Source organism: Dromiciops gliroides, chromosome 4, assembly GCF_019393635.1.
Source record: "Dromiciops gliroides isolate mDroGli1 chromosome 4, mDroGli1.pri, whole genome shotgun sequence".
Classification (NCBI taxonomy): Eukaryota; Metazoa; Chordata; class Mammalia; order Microbiotheria; family Microbiotheriidae; genus Dromiciops; species Dromiciops gliroides.
This window is the reverse complement of record NC_057864.1, coordinates 451505331-451529454: the sequence shown is the minus strand read 5'-3', so window position 1 is coordinate 451529454 and position 24124 is coordinate 451505331. Positions and strand designations below refer to the sequence as shown.

Sequence of the window (24124 nt, the reverse complement as noted above, 5' to 3'; positions counted from 1 at the left end):
TGCCTTCTCTCTGTTGCCTGTTTCACAGTTCTATTTGCTGTGAGCAGTGGCGAAGTTTCATCTTTGATTCTCCTTTCTCCTCACCCTATAAAGATTTTTTTAATCCCCTTTTTATATCCTTAGTATTCATTTTGAACTTCAGCATTCCTGGCTTGTTTGTTTTTGGTGAGGTAATTGGGGTTAAGTGACTTGCCCAGGGTCATACAGCTAGTAAGTGTTAAGTGTCTGATCCAGATTTGAACTCAGGTCCTCCTGACTCCAGGGCTGGTGCTCTATCCACTGCGCCACCTAGCTGCTCCTCCTGGTATTATTTGTACAGGGCCATGTTACCATTTGTATACTTCCTCAGTTACCTGGTTCTTGCTTCTCTCTTCTGTAAATATCTTTTTTTTTTTTTTTAGTGAGGTAATTGGGGTTAAGTGACTTGCCCAGGGTCACACAGTGTAAATATCTTGGAAAAAAAAAACACCTGATGAGTTGATGAATTGGTTCCCTGAATATCAACAGGGACAAGTTTAGACAACATCCTTTTTTTCCTCCTGTCTGGAATTGTTTCTCTTTGTATCTTCAGAATTTGATTCTTGGGAACTTTTCATCTTACTTCTCCCAAGAATTTTAGTTCAGGAGAATCCTACTTATTCTTTATCTGGACCCTCTCACGATGCTCTAAAAATGTAGGTTACTGTAGTTAAATTGTGCCCAACCTTCTCCTCTCTCACATATTTTGAGATCAGCAGGTCACTTCCTCCTAGATTCCCATCATCTTATTTAAAAAAAAATAAACATTTTTATTTATAGTTTTGAGTTCCAATTTTTATCCCTCCTTCCCTCCCTCTTCTTCAAAGTAGCAAGCATATATGGGTTATACATATGTGATTATGCAAAACATTGCCATATTAGTCATTTTGTACAAGAAAACTTGAATAAAAGAAGCAAATGAAAAAGTGAAAAATAGCATGCTCAGTTTGTGTTCAATCAATATCAGTTCTTTCTTTGGAGGTGGATAGTATGCTTCACCATTAGTCCTTTGGGATTGTCTTGGATCTTTGTATTGCTGAGAACAGCTAAGTCATTCACAGTTCTTCAGCAAACATTATTGCTGTCTCTGTGCACAATCTTTTCTTGGTTCTGCTCTCTTCACTATACATCAGTTCATACAAATCTTTCCAGACCTTTCTGAAATCATCCTACCTGTCCTTTCTTATAGCACAATAATATTCCATTACTATCATAAACCACAGCTGGTTGGCCATTCCCCAGCTGTTGGCCATTCCTTTGATTTCCAATTCTTAGATTCCCATCATCTTAAATCAGCAGCAATTTTTTTTTTTTTGGTAAGAATCAGGTTCAGAGCAACAATTGTCCTCACTGGCTCTTCTCCTTTTTTTTTTTTAAAGGCTGCTCAAAGCTTATTAATTTCTGTTGAGTTCAAAGTAAAGAAAGTTCCTGAGGCTGCTGAAAAGTACAGTGGTGACTCGGATAGTTTTTTTTTAAAAGTGTGGTTTCTTGTCTTTATTTCTGGTGTTTTGTTTTTGTTTTCTTTTAAGACACACACACAAAACAGCTATTTCTAGTCTTAAGCATCCTGCTTACTCTAGGGGCGGGGAGCAAAGGAGGGGGGGAAATGGGCTTAGATGCACTTCAGAATTGGGGAGTAGCAAGGAGGGTGCTGCGGCTTGTGCAGAAGGCCCAAGGCCTGGGTCTGTTGGGCTTGCTGACCGGCAGCTTCCTCCTGACCTTGGGGGTGATTTTGCTATCAGCAACCTAGAAAGTTCCTGAGTGCTCTGAGGATTCAGATGTTATGAATGGATAGCTCACCTTCCCAGAGAATAGCTTGGCCACCACTAGCCTGGCCTTGAGATTGTAGGACCAGGACAGTGTGTGTGTGTGTGTGTGTGTGTGTGTGTGTGTGTGTGTGTGTGTGTGTGTGTGTGTGTGTGTGTGTGTGTAAAGTACATGGCACTTTTCTTTTTTTTTTTAGTGAGGCAATTGGGGTTAAGTGACTTGCCCAGGGTCACACAGCTAGTAAGTGTTAAGTGTCTGAGGTCGGATTTGAACTCAGGTCCTCCTGAATCCAGGGCCAGTGCTCTATCCACTGTGCCACCTGGCTGCCCCATACATGGCACTTTTCACAGGAGCTGTTGCTGGAGGTGGAACCCAGGCACCTTCCGGAGCCATTATGGGTTGCCATAAGTGAACCACAGGGCAGGACTGCTGTCATTTTCTTAGTCCTGCTTCTTGAGATTATGTGAACTGTAGCAGCAGCTCCCAGAGGGCTGCAGCAGACATCATCAGTGGCGGAGCACCAGGCCCCAGAGGCAACCATTTGTACACAAGATCACAGGAACATAACCCACACTGACGGGAAATGTGAGACTTCTTTGGGTTTGGTTCCTCCTCTTTGTTAAACAGGGCAAAATCCTAATGATCAAATGTGTTTTTATTTTTTGTAGACAGAAAGCCAGCATGGAACTCAGAAAGCTTGGAGTTCAGGTCCTGTCTCTGTCATGCACTGGCCACGTCACTTATTGTTCTAGACAACTCTCTAAGATGATAATCAGCAGAGGAGGCGTTGCCTGCATTGGTGGAGGAAGCTTCCTCACCTGGGAGTGACTGCTAGTCCTAAAACCCCAGGTCTGGTCTCTAAGCCCTTTCCTTGTCATTATTAGGCTTCTTGGAGATGTTCTGTACCAGATGTCCCCTTCAGACCCGTCCAACTCCAAGATTTTCTGATCCTGGGGCAACCTGACCTAAACACCACCAACTTCTAAACAAAGTAACAAGAAACCCTGGATCATGTCAGGTGATCTTTGTTTCATGTGCCATGCCGTGAATCTATCAGTATTTTCAAAGGAATGGTGTGACTTTCTTAGTGAGATGGATTTTGGGTCTTCGGGAAAATCTAGGGTTAAAGGGACAGGTGATGAAGAGCTACAACAGGCAGCAATGACTTCATCAAGAATAGGTCACACTGGGGCAGCTAGATGGCGCAGTGGTTAAAGCACTGGCCCTGGATTCAGGAGTACCTGAGTTCAAATACGGCCTCAGACACTTGACACTTACTAGCTGTGTGACCCTGGGCAAGTCACTTAACCCCCATTGCCTGCCAAAAAAAAAAAAAGAATAGGTCACACAGGGGGCAACTAGGTGGAGCAGTGGATAAAGCACTGGTCCTGGATTCAGGAGGACCTGAGTGACCCTGGGTGAGTCACTTAATCCTCATTACCCCACCAAAAAAAAAAAAGAAGAATAGGTCACACCAAACAGGATGATTTCAGAAAGGCCTGGAAAGACTTGTATGAACTGATAGATAGTGAAGTGAGCAGAACCAACAGAACATTGTGCACAGAGACAACAATACTGTTTGATGAGGAACTGTGAATAACTTAACTATTCTCAGCAATATAATAATCCAAGACAATCCCAAACGACTAATGATGACGCATACTATCCATCTCCAAAGAAAGAACTGATACTGATTGAACACAGACTGAAGCATGCTATTTTTCACTTTTTCTTTCATTTAAGTTTTCTTATACAAAATGACTAATATGGTAATGTTTTACATAATTGTACATGCATAACCTCTATCTGATTGTTTACTGCCTCAGGGAGGGGGGAGGGATAGGATTTGGAACTCAAAAACGAAATACCAATGCTTATTATTATTATTATTATTTAAAATAATAGGCCACACCAGATTAATCTCATTTCCTTTTCTGACAGAGGTAGCTGGTGGTGCAGTGGATAGAGCGCTGGGTCTGAAGTCAGAAAGACTTGAATTCAAATCCAGTCTCACACATTTAATTAGCTGTATGACCCTGAGAAAGTTATTTACCACCTCTTGTTTGCCTCAGTTTCCAAAACTGTAAAATGGGAATAATAATAGTATTTACTTTGCAGGGATATTGTAAAGATCAAGGGAAATATCTGTAAAAAGTGCTTAGGACAGTGCAGGGCATGTGGTAGGTGCTATACAAATGCTTATTCTTTTCACTTGACAGGATTACAAAACTACAAGATATGGGGAATGCTTTGCATATGGTTTCCCCAGATTTTTGCAAAGTTTCTGATAACATTTTTCATACTATTCTTTTTCAACTTTTTTTTTGGGGGGGGGGGCAATGAGGGTTAAGTAGCTTGCCCAGGATCACCCAGCTAGTAAGTGTCCAATGTCTGAGGTCAGATTTGAACTCTGGTCCTCCTGAATATAGGGCTGGTGCTTTATCCACTTCACCACCTAGCTTCCCCCATACTATTCTTTTTTAAAAATAACATTCTATTTTTTTCCCCAATTACATGTTAAAACAATTTAAAAACTTTTTTTAAAAAAAGTTTTGAGTTCAAAATTCTATCCTTCCCACCCCCACTCCCCTTCCTGAGACAGTAAGCAATGCCATATAGGTTATACATGTGCAATCATTGCATACAATTCTTTTTTTTTTTTTAAATTTTTATTTTTAGTGAGGCAATTGGGGTTAAGTGACTTGCCTAGGGTCACACAGCTAGTAAGTGTTAAGTGTTTGAGGCTGGATTTGAACTCAGGTCCTCCTGAATCCAGGGCCAGTGCTCTATCCACTGTGCCACCTAGCTGCCCCATTGCATACAATTCTTGAGGAGAAGATGGAGAGCTATGGATCAGGAATGAAGACAACCTAGAGGCGGAGCCAAGATGGCAGAGAGAAGCCAGCAAATTGATTGAGCTCTCCTGTGTTTCCCTCAAAAAGAACATTAAATCAAGCCTCTAAACGGATTCTGAAACTACAGAACCTACAAAAAGATACAGACACACAATCTTCCAACTTGAGATAATTTAGAAGACTCCAGGAAAGGTTGGTCTCACTCAGGCAAAAGGGGAGCGCAGCACAGCTCAGCGCAGCATGGAGGGGGTCTGGGCAAGTCAGCAGGAAGCTCTTGGCCACAGTGGAGTAACTGAGGCCTGGCTCAGCAAGCTGGTGGCACAGCAGGACAGTTGTGAGATCTACCAGCACCAGCTGAGAGGGCAGGCTGCCAGTTGGAGGGTCACCTATGGAACAGGCACAACTGGTCCGAGCCATCCCAGCTCCTGGAGCAAGTGCAGGGAGCAAGCCCAGGGCAGTGAGGAATCCACAAGCCATAGAGGTCTCAGAGTAGAAAGCCAGTTACACAGCCCCTATCTCCTAGCACAAGAGGCTTGAAACAGTGACCCTTGTCAGTGATCCTTGTGCCCCAGGAGCAGACCCCAACTTAAAAAAAAATAAGCTACAATATGAGTAAGAAACAGAAGAAGGCTCTTACCATTGAGAGCTTCTGTGTTGACAGGGAAGAGCTAAACACAAAGTCAGATGAAGACAATACTCTCAAATTGCCTACATGTGAAGAAAATCAATTGAGAGAGGGGAGAGAAATGGGGAGAGAAATGAAAACAACACAAGAAAATTATGAAAAAAGAATCAAGAGCTTGGAAAAGGAAGCATAAAGATTGACTGAGGAAAGCAATTTCTTAAAAAAATCATGTGGCCAAATGGAAAAGGAGGTACAAAAGCTTAATGAAGAAAACAATGCCTTAAAAATTTGAATTGGATAGATGGAAGCTAATGACTCCATGAGATACCAGGAATCAGTCAAACAGAGTCAAAAGAATGAAAAAAATAAATAGAAGAAAATGTGAAATACCTCATTGGAAAGACAACTGACTTGGAAAATAGATTCAGGAGAGACAATTTGAGAATTATTGGACTACCTGAAAGCCATGATCAGAAAAAGAATCTAGACACCATATTCCAGGAAATTATAAAGAAGAATTGCCCTGATATTATAGAATCAGAGGGTAAAATCGCCATTGAATGAATCCACCAATCACTTCCTGAAAGACCCCCCAAAGGAAAACTCCGAGGAATATTATAGCCAAATTCCAGAATTATCAGGTGAAGGAGAAAATACTCTAAGCAGCCAGAAAGAAACAATTTAAATATCATGGAGTCATAGTCAGGATTGCACAGGACCTGGCAGCTTCAACATTAAAGGATCACAAGGCTTGGAATATGGTATTTCAGAAGGCAAAGGACAAAGGTGCTTGGATTGCACCCAAGAATCAACTACCCAGCAAAAATGATCATTCTCTTTCAGGGGAAAAGATGGACATTCAATGAAATAGGGGACTTTCAGGGTTTCCTGATGAAAAGACCAGAACTGAATAGAAAACTTAATCTTAACATATAAGACTCAAGAGAAGTTTAAAAAGGTAAATGGAAAAAGTTATTCAATAAGGTTAAACTGTTTACATCCCTACACGGGAAGATAATACTTATAACTCTTGAGAACTATATCTCTATTTGGGCAGACAGAAGGAGTATACACAGAGGGTATAAATATAAATTATCCTTGATGTGATGATATAAAGAAAACAAAGGGGTGGAAAAAAAAAAGGAAAGAACCTGATGGATTTTGAACTGGCTGCCTGGGCAGCTGTTAATGGTTTAATGCCAAGAAGGCAGGTCTCCAGTAGAGTGTCCCAGGATCTGTGTTTGGCCCTGGGTTGTTTTACATTTTTATTGATGGTTTGGATAAAGGTACAACATTTGCTGATTACATAAAACTGGGAGGAATAGTTACCTGACTGGATGATATAGGCAGGAGATCCTGGATTCTGACCAGCCAGAACACTGGGTTAAATCCCAATAGATGAAATTTAATAGGGATAAATGTAAAATCTTGAACCAAAGTTCAATTTCACAAAAATAACATGGCAGGATCATGTATTGACAGCAGTTATTCTGAAAAAGATCTGGGGCTCTGAGTGGACTGCAAACTCAGTATGAATCAGTAAGATGAGGTGCTGCCAAAAGGGCTAATGTGATCTTGGGTTGCATAAAGAGGGACAGAGCTTCCAGGAATAGGGAAGTCATAGTCCCTCTGTCCTCTGCCTTTGACTGGAGTACCCCATTCAGTCAATTCTTGGCTGCAGTGAGTGTCTGGCCTTGGGCAACAAGGATGGTAATGAGCCTTGCATTCATAACAAACGAGTACTGGACAAAAGAACTGCTATATTTACATGGAGAAGAGAATAGAAGACTCAAGGGATATGACAGTTGTCTGAGTATTTAAAGGGTTGCCATACAGAGAGATGAGACTTGTTCTGTTTGGCCTTGGAAGGCAGAACCAGGAAAAAGTTGCAAAGACGTCATTTGAGGCTTGATGCCAGGAAAAAAACACCCAATCATAGAAATGGTCCAGGAATGGAATGGTCAGCCTTTGGGCAGTTTACTCCCTTTTGGGAGACCTTCAAGCAGAGGCTGGATGGCCACGTGGTTGGATAGATTTATAAGGACTTGGACGAGATGGTCATTCAGGTCCCTTCCAGCTCTAAAATTCTCTGACTCTGACAATCACCCATAGAGATCCTTTCATACAAATGGGCAAAACCTGAGGTCCCTGATATCCTGCACAAGATACTCTCTGTCTCACTTCTCTCCAACTGGATTTTGTTTCCCGAAGCCACCTTTACTTTATTTCTTGAAAAAGTCTATTTGGAGGCTTGGATTATAGATGAGTCACTGCACAGAATGCTTAAAAAAGTTATGGGCGATGAGTATGTTGCTATTTGGATTCCAAATTTAGATCTTGCTTAAAAATACAAATAGGAAGATTGACTTTTTTCTTTTAAAATTTATTTGTAATAAATTATCTTCCTTAAAAAAAAACAAAACAACAACCCACCTCAAAATCAACTCCCTTTCAATTGGTGCTATGAACACACAATCACTTGGTGGGTTGGGGGTGGGGTGTAGGAAGAAACAAAAGCCCCACTTGTAAATTCAAAAAACCAGCCTCAAAAAATGCGGGGTCATATTCTCAAAAGCATATTTAATCTACTTAGAGCTCTTGGTAAGGAAAATGACCATAAAGCAACATAGAGACAGGATTATTTTTTCTAAAAATAAATTTAAATTCAAGATATACCTTGGTCTATTTTTAGTAAATCTTACACATCTAAACTGATCCTGTGCCAAAGAAGGTAACTGGAAGACTGATTGGATCAAAACCGAAGGGTGGGCACAATGAATGATGAAAAGGACCCTTTTGGTTTAGGGGGCGGATGAATCAAAAGAAAAGAATCTTGTGAATTAATAATGAGGAAGAACATAATATCTCCATTAATGGAGTAACAAGCTCCTGATTATAGCTAAATACTAGCACCAAGTGAGCCCAGGGGCTGGTGCCTCCCAGCACTGAAAAGTCCAAAAGTTTGGAATCTAATCTCAAGATCTGGAGGCACTTAATGGCCTAAGCATGAATGCCACCAAGACTGGTAAACTTCATCCAAACTCTCAACAACAATGGATGAGGGTGAAGGGAGGGGTCTAGGATCTCTAGCCAAGCCTGGGAACACCACAGACAAGTCCCAGGCAAAAAACCCTCTAGGCATGTTTTTTGTTTTGTTTTGTTTTTTTTTGTGCTGGGCAATGAGGATTAAGTGACTTTCCCAGGATCACACAGCTAGTAAGTGTCAAGTGTCTGAGGCTGGATTTGAACTCAGGTACTCCTAAATCCAGAACCAGTACTCTATCCACCTAGCTGCTCCCGCATGCATTCATTTTTACAAATGTCTACTGAATGCCTATTATGTGTTAGACAACGTTGGGAATAAAAAGATGAGGGACACACAGACCTTTGTAGGCTCTGGGATTGGAGTTAATTCTTCCCTGTTTCCTGATAAGTTTCTACTAATGCCTCCAGGCTTGAAGGGTTAACTGTGAGAAAAGAAAGAAGCTAGGAATAAGAGCTTACCCTGTCACTTCAGAAGACGGTAAATATTGAGATGGGCATGCCTCTTCTTTGACCCCTGACCCTGTTCCTCACGAGGCCCTCCAGTCCTTCTACCTGCCTTGGTATCTGCTCAGCCCTTAGGACTCTCTATACCCTCTTTCCATCCTAATTTGGATCCCTGGTAGAGCCAGTTCAACCTCCCATCATTCTCTGCTCTTAAATTCCTCGCTCTCTCCTCCCATCACCGATCACATCCTGCTGAATCCTTGCTCTGGATTACTCCTTCCATCCTACAGTTGTCCCCCAGACCAGTCCTTCTAAACATCCCTTTTCCTGTCTAGGGTACCACCCCTCCTCCCAGGCACTCTGGCTCCACACCTCAGTGTCACCCTCAACTCCTCATGCTCACTCCCTTCCCGGAGCCAGTCAGTCACCAAATCTTGTTTCTACCTTCACCGCCTCCTTGGCTACACCCCCTTCTTTCTGCTCACATAGTCATCACCACAGCTCAGGCACCTCTTGCCAGGCCTCTCCTTGCTCCTTTATCCTCCCCTACTCCATAAACTCCAGTGGCTCCCTATCACCTCCAGCATCAACAATCAAGTCCTCTGGTGCTGACAATCTCTATGGCCTGGCTCCTTCCTCCCTTTCCAGTTCTCACACTGGATGCCTTCCATGCACTCTGCTCTCCAGCTTCACTGGCCCAACTTGCTGCTCCTTCTTGACACTCCACAACCTCTGTGCCCTGGCTGTCCCTCATGCCTGGGTTGCTCTTCCTCTTCAGTCCACTTCTTTCATGATTCAGCTCAAATGCAGGAAGCAGTTCTGGGTTTATTTTCCATCTATTCTAGTTCTTTTTGGAGGGCAGGGGCCATTGGTGTTAAGTGACTTGCTCAGGGTCATACAGCTAATAAATGTCTGCAGCAGGATTTGAACTCACAGGTGCTCAATCCACCATTTGGGCCACCTATCTGCCCCATCTGTGCTTATTTATGTGCTTGTTGCCTCCTCCATTAGAAGGCATGATCCTCGTGGGCAGGGACTGTTTTTGCTTCTTTGTATCCTCAACACTTACAACAATATCTGGTGCTTGGCACTCAACAAATGTTTGCTGGCTGGTTTAATGTTGAATGCCCTGCATTCAATTCAGGAGGATTTCTTGACTTTATGAGAACAAGAAAGGTAACCCCAATCCATCTTGGAACATCCCAAATCGTGACTAAGTTTTGGGAAGGAATATCAACAGCTACTCTGCTGTTTCATGTATTTTCCCAATGATGCTGCTGAGGGCAGGATCCAAGTTGTACATTTCTCTGAATGCACACGGCGTAGTCCATCAATAAATTCTTGATGAATAAATCAAGTAGTTTTGGGGTTATGTAGCATAAAGATTGGTGGGGTTGGTTTCCTCTTTTATTGAGGAAACTTTATTCTCTTTGGAGCCAATTAATCACTTTTTCCAAGCAGTCAGCCACAGTAAATACAAACAGGCCACAACGAATTCATATACAAACCCATCTTTCTTCCCTGGCCCAAACTGAACAAATAATCATGATCCCTTGTTAATATACATTTGGCAAATATTTTCTCTTGCTGCTTACTGCCCTGATATAAATAGCTGAAAGAGAGACATTCTAGAGGGCATTCTCAAAGACTGGTGAAAACTCTGCTTTTTTTTGTCAGACAGACAGACAGACAGACAGATACACACACACACACACCCCTTAAAACTGAGTAACCAGTGGTTGCTGAGAAATATTTGGGTCCCTTAATCCTGAGTCCCAGTATCAGGCATATACAACAGTACCCTTCCCCCTCTCCTTTTTTTTCCTCTCACAAATAGTTTTCTTACAAGAACTTATAACTATTCTATAAATTAGCTTTTCTTATGTATGCTAGGGTTTTTTTTTTCTGAGCCTCAGATAAACAGCATGTCAAATAATCATGGTTTTGGATGTCATTTTTTCTAAGTCACTTCTGAGAATATGAGATGCTGGGACCATAGCTGGAAAAGGGTTAAGATTTTAGATTGTAAGACACAACCCAAGGAAAAAAGAAAAATAAAGGGGAAAAAAAGGATGCTCTAGCAAAGGCACAGCAATTTATAAGACAGAGAGGGAAGAAAAAGTCTACCTTCCAAGGCCAGGACTTACAGTGGCTTGACAGGACTTCAGAGCCACGCAAAACTGGACCACCTTATTTCCCCATGAAAACAAAAGGCAAACAAATAAAAGCAGCTCCCTTCACCGTCAGTAAGTTTAAGGTCAACTTCTGGATGAAGTCTGGAATCCTACAGTGATTAAGACAGGACCACTTTTGGCTTTCAGTCTTTGAAGGATACCATTAACTGAGCCTGTCTGTAGTAAATAGCCCCAGAAGGAGGCCCCAGTCTGGGCCCCATTCCTGAGAATGGAAGGCATTGTAAATGGTGAGCAAATCTGCCTTTGTTCATTTACAAGCATTCTGATCTGTCATATCGACATTGTGGTTTATGAAAGCGGGTTCCATTCCTTTAAACCACTGTTGTTGGTGGGTCAGGCTGTATATTTTCTTTGTGAAATCAACAAGGCTATCACTTATCAAGCATCCTAAGCCAGTTAATCATAACCTCCCACTCAAGGAAGATGGTCAGCTATGATGGAATTTCGAGGGAGAATCATTCTATTCTCTGCCTCCCATAAGTGAGGAGAAAAGGGAGTATGATTAAAAGCCAAGCCTATGCAGATCTGTTAGAAGGGGTTTTAGAACGTCATCTCTTCTAAGCTCTGGCCTTCAAAATGGAGAAGGGGATTTTAGGAAGGAAGGAAGGAGTTTCTGGCTTCTCTTTTGATAGCTAATTCTAAATCACTTCTGTTCTTATCTCTAATCTAAATCTTTACCATTACAATCCAAGACCATCAGTAGTGTGTGTGTGTGTGTGTGTGTTGGTTTCTCTTATTCTCCTGTCACTCATGCTCCCACGTTTTTTTTTCCCTGTGATCTAATTCTTCTCTACCCTTTTATTGCCAGCCAAATGAACCCCTTTCTTCTACTGACTGATCCTGCTGTTGCCAGATATATTGAAATTGCCTCCAGATTAATTTTATCCCAGTTGGCAAACATACCACACAATGGCCCTATGAGAACCTGCCTCAGTGGTATGATGTGCAGGTCTGAGACCTCAAATCAAAATGATTTGAAAGTTAACTTGAATTCTTCTGATACTTCCTTAGTAATTATTCTCCCTGCCTGAAATGGCTTTGTCTATATAGGAATTTATTATTTTTGGTCAGTTCAGCTATGACAAATGCTAAGAATGAAGACTAGGGTTTTCTGCTTAGATCAGCTCCTTAGACTGATGCCTTTATCCTTTGAGTCTCCATTTTATTCGTTTGCAAAAAAGCAATATTATCAATGCTCACCATGTTTCCTGGACCACAGAGGAACTGAGATTCAAATTACTGATGAACAAAGGCATATTCTTGGAATAATATTAGATTCTAAAATCTTTGGTTAAAATCTTTTCTATTGAGTTTTATTACCATTTAAGGATCTGCAATATTAACATCCATTGACATCCACTGACATCTGTGCCTAAATACCTTGCATGCATCATCTTTTCTATACCTAGGGAATAAGATCACAGGCTCATACTGCTGGGAGGCATGTATGCCAGGTCTGTGACTTTCTGCACTCAAATACTAACAACGAATCACACAGCTGTTTCTGAAATATATCTTTGGTTAAGACACCAAATATTCTCCTGAGATCATAAGTCCCAATGAGATTACTTTTCCCTTTGACACTTTCTTGGAACAAGGTAGCACAATTCTGCCTTCAAAAATGTGACTGCTCCTCCTCTCACCCTTACATTAATATAATTAAGGACTTCAGCTATGAAAGGAACAAAGAAAAGGAGCGGCCTTGGTGTTTGTCTCTTTCCTGCACTGAGAAGAAGACTCAAAAATGTAACTAATGGCATGTACATTGAGTTCTACATGTAACATTCAGTGGCATATCATGTGAAGAGAGGAAAGACAGATAACCCTCAAGGCCTACAAAGCTAGCGATAGATGGTATCCCTCTGGAAGAGGACAGCTTATGGTATCAATTACTGGGAGGTCTGAAAGGAGGTTATCACCTAGGAATAAAAAACAGCTACTGATGTGCTCTTTCACTAGCAAGAACTACCAAGGCAGGAACAGTGAGTTGGGACAACTACAACTTGAGGCAGAGTAGAGACCATTCCTTAGAACAAACAAAACCCTCACCACATCGAGACAGTCCATTCTGAGAACTCCACGAAAACGTTAAGATGCTGAAGATGTAGTTCCTTAACTCTGTGGAATTTAAAGGGGACATGAGAGAGAAAGAAAGAGAGAGAGCGCGAGAGTGTGTGTGTGTGTGTGTGTGTGTGTGTGTGTGTGTGTGTGTGTGTGTGTGTGAGAGAGAGAGAGAGAACGAACTATAAATTTATCTTCTTGGTAATATTTTTCATCGCTATTCTCTAAGTATTTCTGTTTGGGCTGGTATTACTATACCACTTTCTAAAATCTCACAAAATAAGGCTTTCAAAACAAGTAATACTTTGGAGGGGTCAGAGAAAGGGCATAGGGGAAGAGAAGAGGTGGTCCAAAGTTCATTATAAAGTCAAAACAAAGACTTCCCGGTGGGGCAGCTAGGTGGGGCAGTAGATAAAGCACCAGCCCTGGATTCAGGAGGACCTGAGTTCAAATCTGACCTCAGACACTTGACACTAGCAGTGTGACACTGGGCAAGGCACTTAACTTAAAACTTGTAACTTAAAAAAAAAAAAAGACTTCCTGGTAAGGTGGAAAGGGACTAAATTTGGAATAACTATCTGTGTGTGATTTTGGCAAATCATTTCACTCATTAGTCTGGACCTCAGTTTCCTCACTGGTAAAATGAGGGGTTGTACTTGATGAGCTTTAAATTCTCCTCCAGTTCTCTATCCATGACACTGTTAGCCTAAGAAGTCATTCATAAATAGCAGTCCCACACTCTAATTGGAAGAAGGTCCTAGACAGACTAGATGTCCAACCTTTCTCCCATTTAATGTGAGATGGTGACCAGCTCTAGACAAGCTAATGACAACTCAGAGGCTGAGCTGGAGGCACATCCCAAAGAGCCATTCAAATGGATGCATTAGCATTTGAATTGCTCCTATGGTTTGGCCAAACGGGAGCCAGTAGACACATTCACTTCAAGTCAGAATTCTGGGCTACATTTGGTTTGTTTCCAGGTGTCCATAATGATGTGTTTGTTATTCCAATACTTAGGGAGGCTTTTTTGATTATTGAGAGGGATTTACTTCATCCTTATAGCTCATAGCTCGAGCCCATTTACCCATTACAGTAGGAAAGCAACTCTCGGTTGACTTAATCTCAACAGTGAAAGCAGTGGTTCTGATGGCTGGTCCTGAAATACCAACATGTGGGGAGTGCCCTCTGGATTTCTCTGTCTTTGAAATGCAAATTCTGTCACAAGATCCTCATTTTTCTGTAAATAATTCAGAGATTGCACCAACTCACGGTCACAAGAGAAGCTCCAAGTTTCTAGTATTACTTGTTTAGGCAGAGATCTACAAAGTACCAGTTGACAATACAAATATGCTCCTCATTTCAAATTTACTTACAGTAAGTACAACATGTCAGTTAGATTTTTTTTTTAAGTGCCCTAAACCAAATCCTTTGGCACGAAGTCTTGCCTGACATCTGCCACTGTTAACTGCTACTAGCAATCAGATGCTTCCTTGGGTAGCTAACCTAAAAGCTGCCACTTTTAATCGAGTTGATTGTTTTAATTTGAAAAGAATGTGTATCACTTTTAATTTTTCACCCTCTACAACACTTGGACAGAATCAATCTTAAGACACAACTAAATGTTTCTCTATTGCCCCATACTCTTTAAAAACCCTCTTTCCTTTAGTTTACAATATTCCTTAGAAGGCAAAAAATTTAAGGTGGTGTATATTTGACAAAAAAGGGTTTTACTAATGCCATTTCAAATTAGCAAGGGATTTTTAAAAAAGGCATTCTCCTCACTATGTATAAACTTAAGGTACGCCTGGAGAGAGACATGGACCAAGAATATTTACCTTGCTTGTTGTTTGGTTCATCTGTATTTACTTTGCTGAAAGTCAGACATTTGGGGTATGATTTTGCTCATTTTCTATGTTTGTCTGATGAATTGGATTTTGGTGAGAGTTGTTTCGTTTATAACACAGTTTTTTAAAAAAGTCTCTCAATCCACTGTGCATCGGCACAATTTCTGTTCTTACCAGCATAAATTCAGGGATGTGGCCAATGAGTCTCAAAGGCAATTGAATTTGGCATAAATAACTACCAACTGCTTTGTACATTTATGGGTGACCCATGAAGTTGGTTTCAAGCTTGAAAGGGAATGACAATTGGAAGATCTTCATTCCAAGGGGCACCTCCTGCCTCATTATGTCTTTATTCTAGAAAGTTTAGTGCCTCTGAAAAGTGCTGAGCTAACAGAGCTCTGTACTGACCTGCTGTCTCCTCACCCATAGCATAGGCACGACTTAGGCAGCAAGCAGAAGCATGGTGATTTCACTGTACATTCAGTGCCTCTGCCTTGTGCCACCCTACAAGGGCAGGCATGGAAGGATTTCTTCCAGGGATGAGCAGTTTTGTCTCTGAGGTTCTTTTGCTTCTTGGCCTCTCTACCCACACTGCCAATTCAAGGTGCCAACTGATACTGGAAGGGACTAAGCCTCTTTAATATTGATTGAGTTGTGAGGTGATAAGGCAGACCATCCTAAACCCCAACCAGGACACATGTTCTGTTGTAGGCAGGATCATTTGCTGCAGAAATATTAAATACATCCAAAATGACTATCTCTGGGACACACACACACACACACCCCCCCAAAACCTCACTGATTTCAAATCACTGGCCAATCAGGAATTTAAGCTTTCACAATATATTTAAGTCTATGGAGGCAGGAAGAGAGATTTCTTTAACTCCTCTTCCTACTGTCCACTTCACCCAGGATATTCACTTCTAAGCTTAGTACCATCTAGACTATGAATGGGAGATACTATATATGATCTAGTTTACTTACCTGGGTAATGGGCATTAGCCCGGCCTAGAATTAGGGTGTCAGAGAAAATCACATTTGAGATGCCAAAGCAAGGCACAACATGAATCTGACATTTGATAGTTTTCTTGGGTGAATATGCATTATGCAGGGAAAGGAAGGTCAAGGACAGAGTAGAACATCGAGGGGAGATGGGCCAGGTCCCGAGATCTACAAAGGATCCTCAGAGAGGCAGACTGCACGAGGACCACTCAGGAAAGAGGTGGGTATTCGAGGTGATATTGCTGAAGCCAGTACTCAGAAAGAGCCCCAGAAAAAGCAGGTTCTTAGCCTTCAAGAAAGAAGCATGAAAGTTAGACCTTTATAGAAGGCTCTGAGCAGCTGTTGTTCTTTCTTTGTATTTCATTATGTAGAAGGGAAAGAAAAAACATGATTGTTAAACCTATTGACAATACATAAGAGTAGAAAATATTTACTGTCTCTGGGTTCAGAGGATGATTAAAAAAAAACAACAATGGTGTGAGATTAAAATTGGATATTAGATCATAAATCTCCCCTACTTAACCTTTCCCTTAATTTATCTCCCAGACTAGTAAATGGAAGAAGCTTCTGGTTTTCTAGATCTTTTATTGTATGGTAGTCACAAGGTGATGTTGATTAGAAGGATAGGAAAGGAGAAATACAATACAAATCGTCTTAAGTCTAGGCTTAGTCTATATTCTGTATAAAACTCACCAAACCCCAAGGCCACCTTTGGGGAGAGAGACCGAGTCAAGCGCGGGCTGTTAACCGAGAGCCCGGCTGAGTCAAACTCCAGTCGGCGTCTGTCTGTGCAGTGCAGCCAGGAGACCAGCGGAGCAGGAAAAAGGCCCCACTTCCGTTCTCTCCTCGACTTTTCAGCTCACACCCCGGAAGTGGAGTGTGCAGCAGGCGGACTGGCGTGCATAGCTCATGCTGTTGGTCTCCTCCCCAAAAGGGTGGTCCTAAAAACAACTGGCGTCTCTCCATTCTCTGACCGACCGTTAAAGCTTTTTACCACATCGGTCCTGTGAAGACATCTCTAAGTTCTGTCGTATCGGCTAAGTGACACAGTGGATGAGCACTTGATGTAGAGTCAGGAAGGAAGAAAAGATGCCTTTATTAAGTACCTACTATGTGCCAGGCACTATGCTACGTGCTTTATAAGTACTAGCTCAACAATCCGGGGAGGTAGGTGCTACTATGGCCAGCAGAGGTTAAGTGACTTGTCCAGGGTCACACAACTAGTAAATGTCTGTGGCTGGATTTGAACTCAGGTCTTCCTGACTCCAGGCCCAGGGCTCAATCCACTGTGTCCCTTAGCTAACTGAATCTTGACTTAAGTGCTGTATGAACCCGGGCAAGTCACTTAATCTCTCTTAGTTTCTGTTCCCTCATCTGTAAAATGAAGATAATAATATCACTTCCCTCACAGCTGCTGTGAAGATCAAATGAGCTAATATATGCAAAGTGCTCTGCAAACCTTAAAGCAACGCAAATTCTAGCTATTCTTTTTGTTCCTTGGTATCTTAAAAGGAAGTGAGCCATCTTACTTAAGATGGCATTTAAATCTAAACAAATACAGGCACGTGCCATGCCTTATCAGGTAGTTCTGCAGAAACAAATAGTGTAGAACCAGACACCACACACACACACACACACACACACACACACACACACACACACATACACACACACGCATATGAACATGTTCTGTCTCTCTGTCTCTCACTTCTCTGGAACTAAAGCTTGAGCCGCTAAAGAGATAAACACTTGAAAGACTGTTTAAAACACACCACCACCAAGTTACTTAAGAATGGGGAACTTAATCTATAACCTCACAGGCAAAATAAACGGCAGACTCAAATAATGTGCATTCCACTTTAAAGTACATGCCTGGAGAAAGACAAAAGGGGGAGTAGAGAGGAAGATGGAATCCTGTCCAGATGTCCTGGTAGCTTATGCTGGAAGATGTTATCTTGATACCCAAGCCTTGCTTATTTCTCACCAGAAACTGACATCCTTTTAGCAAAAGGGCAAATGTGGCTTATGGCTGAGAGTCTGTCTTGATGATAGCAACACAGGTTATTGTGCTGGGTACTGCAGCAGTGCTATACATGGGAAGAGCTTTTGGGATGCAGAGTCCCTGGGGGGCTGGTTATTTGAATTGCTACCTATGACAGGCAGTAATCATGAAGATGCCATTTCCTGGGGATAAGTGGGGCATATCTTGACCCCACTCTTGACACCAACCTTCTGACCATTTGGGGTAAACAGAATTTACAAGTTAATCTCAACTTCTTTCCAACTAAGGATTATACCCAATGGCCCTGGGATATCTGCCCCAGATGCTTTCAACTGGGCAAACCACCTCCAAAGGACGTGGGAAGATCATTTTCAAAGTGAAATAAAACAAGTCACACCTGGTTTTTATCTTGTCATACTCCACAGTAACATTCGACGGAATGTGAACCACAGGACAAACTGCACAGAGGAAAAGGCCCTTCTTCCCTGCCCTAATCTGCTGCAAACACAAACAGAGCAGCCATCCTGCTCTGGGGTTCTGCTAGGCCTCGGCTGCAGGTTCAGATGGCAGTGAGCATGTGCTCTGGCTCAGAACTGCCCTGGAACGGGGCTTTCCACCCTGTATGGAGCGGCAGTTCCTGTACCAGTGCATGACACCCCCAGCTACTAGGTGCATATTTCCTTCCTCTTCACTGGAATATCTGCCAGTACTGACCCTGGGTCTCTCTAGATCCCCCACATTGCTCTTTGTTCTCTGCCTTCTAAAGATACATTTCTTCTTTAAAAAATTTCCACTTGGGGGCAGCTAGGTGGCATAGTGGATAGAGCACTGGCCCTGAAGTCAGGAGGACCTGAGTTCAAATCCAGCCTCAGACACTTAACACTTGCTAGCTGTGTGATCCTAGGCAAGTCACTTAACCTCAATTGCCTCACCAAAAAAAAAAAAAAATTTCCACTTGACCAAAGAGTGCTTATAGTTTGCTAACCTGTTGTTTGAAGTTGAGATTTCTAAACTACTTTTATTTTTGCTGAAAGACAAACAAAGCCACAAACCCTTGTATCAGAATGTGATGTAGTCATTACACAGTTAGAGATATCAGAAAATAAAATGAAAATAAAACAAACCCAAGCCCAACAACCTAGTAAAACAAATGACTGCACTGCATTTTCTTTTTACCAAGATTTGGCATCTTGTGGTTCAAACCAGTCCCATTAAGTTGAGGTTTATAAAGCATTATTTTCAATGTTAACTTTCCTTGTAGCTGCACCTCCATATGTTTAAGGAGCTGCTGGCTTTAGCTGGGAGTTGGAGGTTTACTGAATAGGCTCCTGATAACAAAAGGTGGCATTCATCACAGAGATCAAGCCTCACTGCTAATAACTTCACACCACTGGCTAAAACTGTCTTCATGTGGCAGCTGAATCCTTCCGAATTTGTAATAACTGATTTCTGAAATGCACAGTTTACTATCTACTAAGATTTCTATAAAAAGCAAACAGCCTACAGAGTAGAGATTTGCAAGTGATGAGTATAAAAACTGAACAGTGAATCATACAGTCAGGTGAATTTTTTCAAGTTGACAAAGTATCTTGGCAATTCTTAAAAAAAAAAAAAAGTCCCATCAGGGATCAGTGGTTCAAACTGAATAGCATTTAGAAAGGTGGCAGACCTGGCAGAGGTAGACCAAAACAAGATCCATAAGTGAGTATCTGGCCAAAAAGGTGTTCAAAGTTGACTTTCTTTTTTTTTTTGGTGGGGCAATGAGGGTTAAGTGACTTGCCCAGGGTCATACTCAGGTCCTCCTGAATCCAGGGCCAGTGCTTTATCCACTGTGCCATCTAGCTGCCCCACAAGTAATTTTTAAAAAGTCAACCCTGGGGGGCAGTTAGGTGGCACAGTGGATAAAGCACTGGCCCTGGATTCAGGAGGACCTGAGTTCAAATCTGGCCTCAGACATTTGATACTTATTAGCTGTGTGACCCTGGGCAAGTCACTTAACCCTCACTGCCCCCCCTCCCCCCCCCCCCCCCCCCCCCCCCCGCCCAAATTACTTGCTCTAGAATTCAGGTACTGATGTCAGGGAAAAACTGAATGCTTAGTCTCCAACTCTGATTTTAGGTGAAAAACAAACTTACTCATAGGAACAGGTCAGAAGGCAGCAGAATCTCAGTAGGAAAATATATCTTTTAGAGGGGCTATTTGGGGATTAATCTTTCTGAACTCTGACACTAATTTTTGAGCAGGGGGTTATCTAACTAGAGAAACATAAACATAGAGAAAAAAGATCCTTACATATCTCTCCATGGCCAACAGACAAAACCCCTTGATTCCTAAAGTGAGTTTACATTATTCAGCAAGTAGGATATTGTCATCCAAGCAATAATTTCAAAGGAAAAGCGTTTTTCTCTGCAAAGGGAAGCAAATGAATGGCAAGGTTCAGATGGCTTAGAAATATTAAAAGGAGTTCCAATTTTAGATAAAAATCCAAGTTACAACCACAGGAAAGATTTCTGTTTGCCTGCTTCCTGAAAACTGTGGCAGGAACATACTTTCTTTCCTCTTTCCACCTGGCTTTGAAAATACAGCAGAACACTTCAATCATTCTCTGAGCCAAATGTATTAACTATCTACCTTCCCTTTAAACCAATCAGGACAAAACAGTTCACTCCTGACTATTTGCTTTATAGCATATTTTTTTTTGGGGGGGGGGCAATGAGGGTTAAGTGACTTGCCCAAGGTCACACAGCTAGTAAGTGTCAAGTGTCTGAGGCCACATTTGAACTCAGGTCCTCCTGAATCCAAGGCCAGTGCTTTATCCACTGTGCCACCCTTATAGCATATTTTAAATTGTGAGCCACACCGGCTCCACTGGTCAGCATGCCCATTGCCCAAAATGTACTTTGTGAATGCAAGTTAATTCCAATATTAATGTAAACCAAATTTAAGTGCAAAGGTATCATTATAACCCCAAACTCCCACAATTCATCCCAAAGCCAAGTAGAAATCATTTGTATGGCCTATTATTTTGCCTTATCTATAAGTCATTACTCTTCTTCATTAATAAAGAGAATTAAAAATTGAGAAAGTTTTGGGGACCCATAAAATCTCCTGTCATCTTAAGATGTGGGAATGGCCTTCTCAATAAGATCATATGATAATTTTCAAAGTGAAATGAAGCCTAGCAAGTCACAACTGTTTTATCTTGTCAAAGGTAGAACCCACAGTGACCATTTTACTCTTAGTGGTTAGTATCCCAAAGAAATTCTGAGACTAAGCAGCTGCTGAATAATGTCCAGGGTTTGGCCAAGCAAGTCTCCCATCCTGGATCTTTGGTTTCACTAGGTTTCTACTACAGCAAATGGGAGTGGGTCACCTGTTTCATTCCTTCCTACTTTCCTCTTCTGTTGAGTTAGTTTATTATGCAGCAGATGGAATGATTTTTATTACAAGATGAGGGAGTTTTGTATATCCAAAATGGGGAGGGAGGGAAAGAATGGACAAAATCCTTGAATCTTTGCTTGGTTAGCAGCTGGCAGGGAAGGGTAGAATTGTAAGACAGGACTATGGAAGACTGAAGATGACTTCTTGATTAGATGAATGATCCACCCACAATTATTCACAGTATATCCTAAATGACTTTCCCATAGCATGCTCTCAATCACCATTCTTTTCCTATTCAGCTGTTATGGGAATGCAAAATCATTTTATCAATAGCCAATGCTCAGCATAATTAAGAATGCACATTTTCTCTAAGAAACGTGATATGATGAAGCCAAAATTTCTATAACTTTGGGGTTGTGTGACACTGTTCCTGTTCCTTAGTATGGGGTGATCAAGTAATGACTATATTGTCATTTTTTGAAAAACCTCTGAGGATGTTATTTTGGGGAAGTAGAAGCATATGGAAGGAAAGGATGAATAAAGAGAAGTTTGATGTTTACCATCCAAATGGGGAGGCCCAGAGATATTTAACATCAGCATATTGTAGTAGAAAGAGCACTGATCTTGGGAGTCTAGACACTTGGGCTTGTATTAACTATGGAGTCACACAGGCAAGAATCTTAACATTTCTTCTGGCAACACTTACACCCATCTTACAGGGCTGCTGTGAGAGAAGTGCTTTTTAAAATGGAAATCCGAATAGAAATAGGAACTATTTGGCATTGCTTGGAATTTTCAACACTCCAATATCTGTGGTTAAGTATCTTTCTTCTCTGAGATACAGAGACAACAGATTTCTTACATTAAAGGGCTGCCCTGGCCCCTACACTCTCAACCTGTGCCTTAACAGAATGACTGAGAAGAGGATAGATTCTGCAGCTGACTGACTCCAAGTCAATGTGTGAACTAATGCTCTCATACAATTGGCTCCATCTGAGCAAACCTTTCTCACCTGCTGGGGACGCAAGTCACACTATCTGGGACAGAGCTGGTGGTGTTGTGTCTTTTACCTTTTTGTGTTGTGTATTGTGGTTCCTCCCAGGACAATCCTAACTCCAGGAGTGGTACGGTTCAAATTATATACTGTCAGCGCCTCTTCATAGGTGGTCCCTCCAATGATAAACACGATGATATCTTGGGGCCTGTCATAAAGAAGGAGAGAGTTAGTACTATGGAATAATAAAGCCAAGGCCAGAATCTGCTATCATTCATATACAGTTTCAATATTTTGGTTGGGAAAGAGTAAGAGGCTGGGGTTGGTTGAGGGCGGAGGGGGGAAGAAGTGATTAAAACAGTACAGAATGAAAGGTTTCAAGGAAGTTTTATTTATCTAAATTGGCAGGAAACAGAATCTTGGAAAAGCCGAATAATCATTTACTCCTTATTTATGAGCGGATGTCCTATAATTCCTATACAGTTTCAAAATAGCACACTAATGGTTGCAGGGGCAAAATGAAGAAATTATCTTTTCTATTCAAGAAGCTCCAGAGTGCTTTATTGTATTGTGAAATCAGCCTTCAATGTAGAAATAATTTATGCTTGTGCTAAACGTCTCCTTTCATGTATAAGCAATATTTGGTAGAATGTGGTGATAGCAGCTTCTATTCAAAACCTCAGAAGGCACTCTAGTTGTGAGGCACTTGGTCTTCTCTATGAGGTGAGAGCATTTATTTTGTACATGTAGCAACCTCAATTTTCTCCAAAAACCTTCACACCCGAAACCTTTGTTAAATCAAGAATATCGAATGTGCAGGGTATGGTTTTTCAACTTGTCAATGACTCATCTCCTGGGCTGGTTTAGATACTGTTGAGCTGTTTTCCATTTTTACCAAAAGAACTCCATGTAAAATCGTCCTGGGTCCTGGGTCTCCTATCACCTCTTAGTGCAAAAAGGAAAAAAAAATGGCGTGAATGACAAAATCGCCAAAATCTGCTTTGTTTTGCTCTCATAGGATTACTGGTTTTTAAGGTATTGCATGGAGAGAACCACCAAAATCAAGAGCGTTTGTGTCAAATCACACATTGCACATTAATTAAGACTACACATGTGAATCAAGTGAAAACAGTTACACAGCAAAGCAACCATTTTCAATCAAGGCATCAAAAAGCAAAAGCCATGTCCCTTCTGTTACTGCCTCAAAACGACTTCAAAAGAGTCAGTGGGGCTTTCTGTGGCATTCACCTTCTCTCATGAACTTCCAAGGGAATAAAAGCAATTGGTGATAGCTATAAACACCTATTTAAGTGGCTACTGCATTGTAGTACAACCCAGGAAAGGAAGCAGTTCTCTTGGATAGAGCTTATTATTTTGTAAGTAATAAAGGGTTAGGAAGCCCTTTTGGAAATTTTGCTTTGAACCATGAGCTTAAAGTCACACAGCTACCAATCCTAAATTAATTTAATAAAATCAAAACAAGATCTACTTCATGTGACATAGGCAAACTGAGACAAAAGTCCCGGGGCATTTATTTCCCATTTAAACAATGTAATTTACTTTCATACGATATAAAAATATTACATATTCAGCAATTATTTTAAAGTAGTCCAAGTTTCTTTTTCCCTTTAGTAATAACCCCATTGATTCCATTAGTATTTACATTTTGACCCTTGGTAGTTTTCCATGTTCAGTTCATGGTCAAGTGTCCACAATCTATGCCTTCTAAAGTTCAGGGCTTTGATCTGAGCTTGAGAGAACCATCTGGGGGGATGGGTCTACAACAGCTTTGGGACTTAATGACTAAATCCCTGGAATTGCATATAGCTTGCCTTAGAGACTAAACAATGAAAAAAAAGAAGGCTGGACTTTGCAGAAAAACAGCTGCAAG

The 24124-nt window shown here is 41.4% G+C and overlaps 1 protein-coding gene across 1 annotated transcript in view; it reads right to left on the bottom strand.

Annotated features, from left to right (window-relative positions):
- Nucleotides 1–24124, bottom strand: part of VPS45 (vacuolar protein sorting 45 homolog) — a 77846-nt gene that overhangs the window by 4231 nt on the left and 49491 nt on the right. The window contains exon 14 of the mRNA XM_044002109.1: nt 22310–22441. Coding sequence (XP_043858044.1) covers nt 22310–22441 — 132 coding nt within the window. The remainder of the gene's footprint in view (nt 1–22309; nt 22442–24124) is intronic.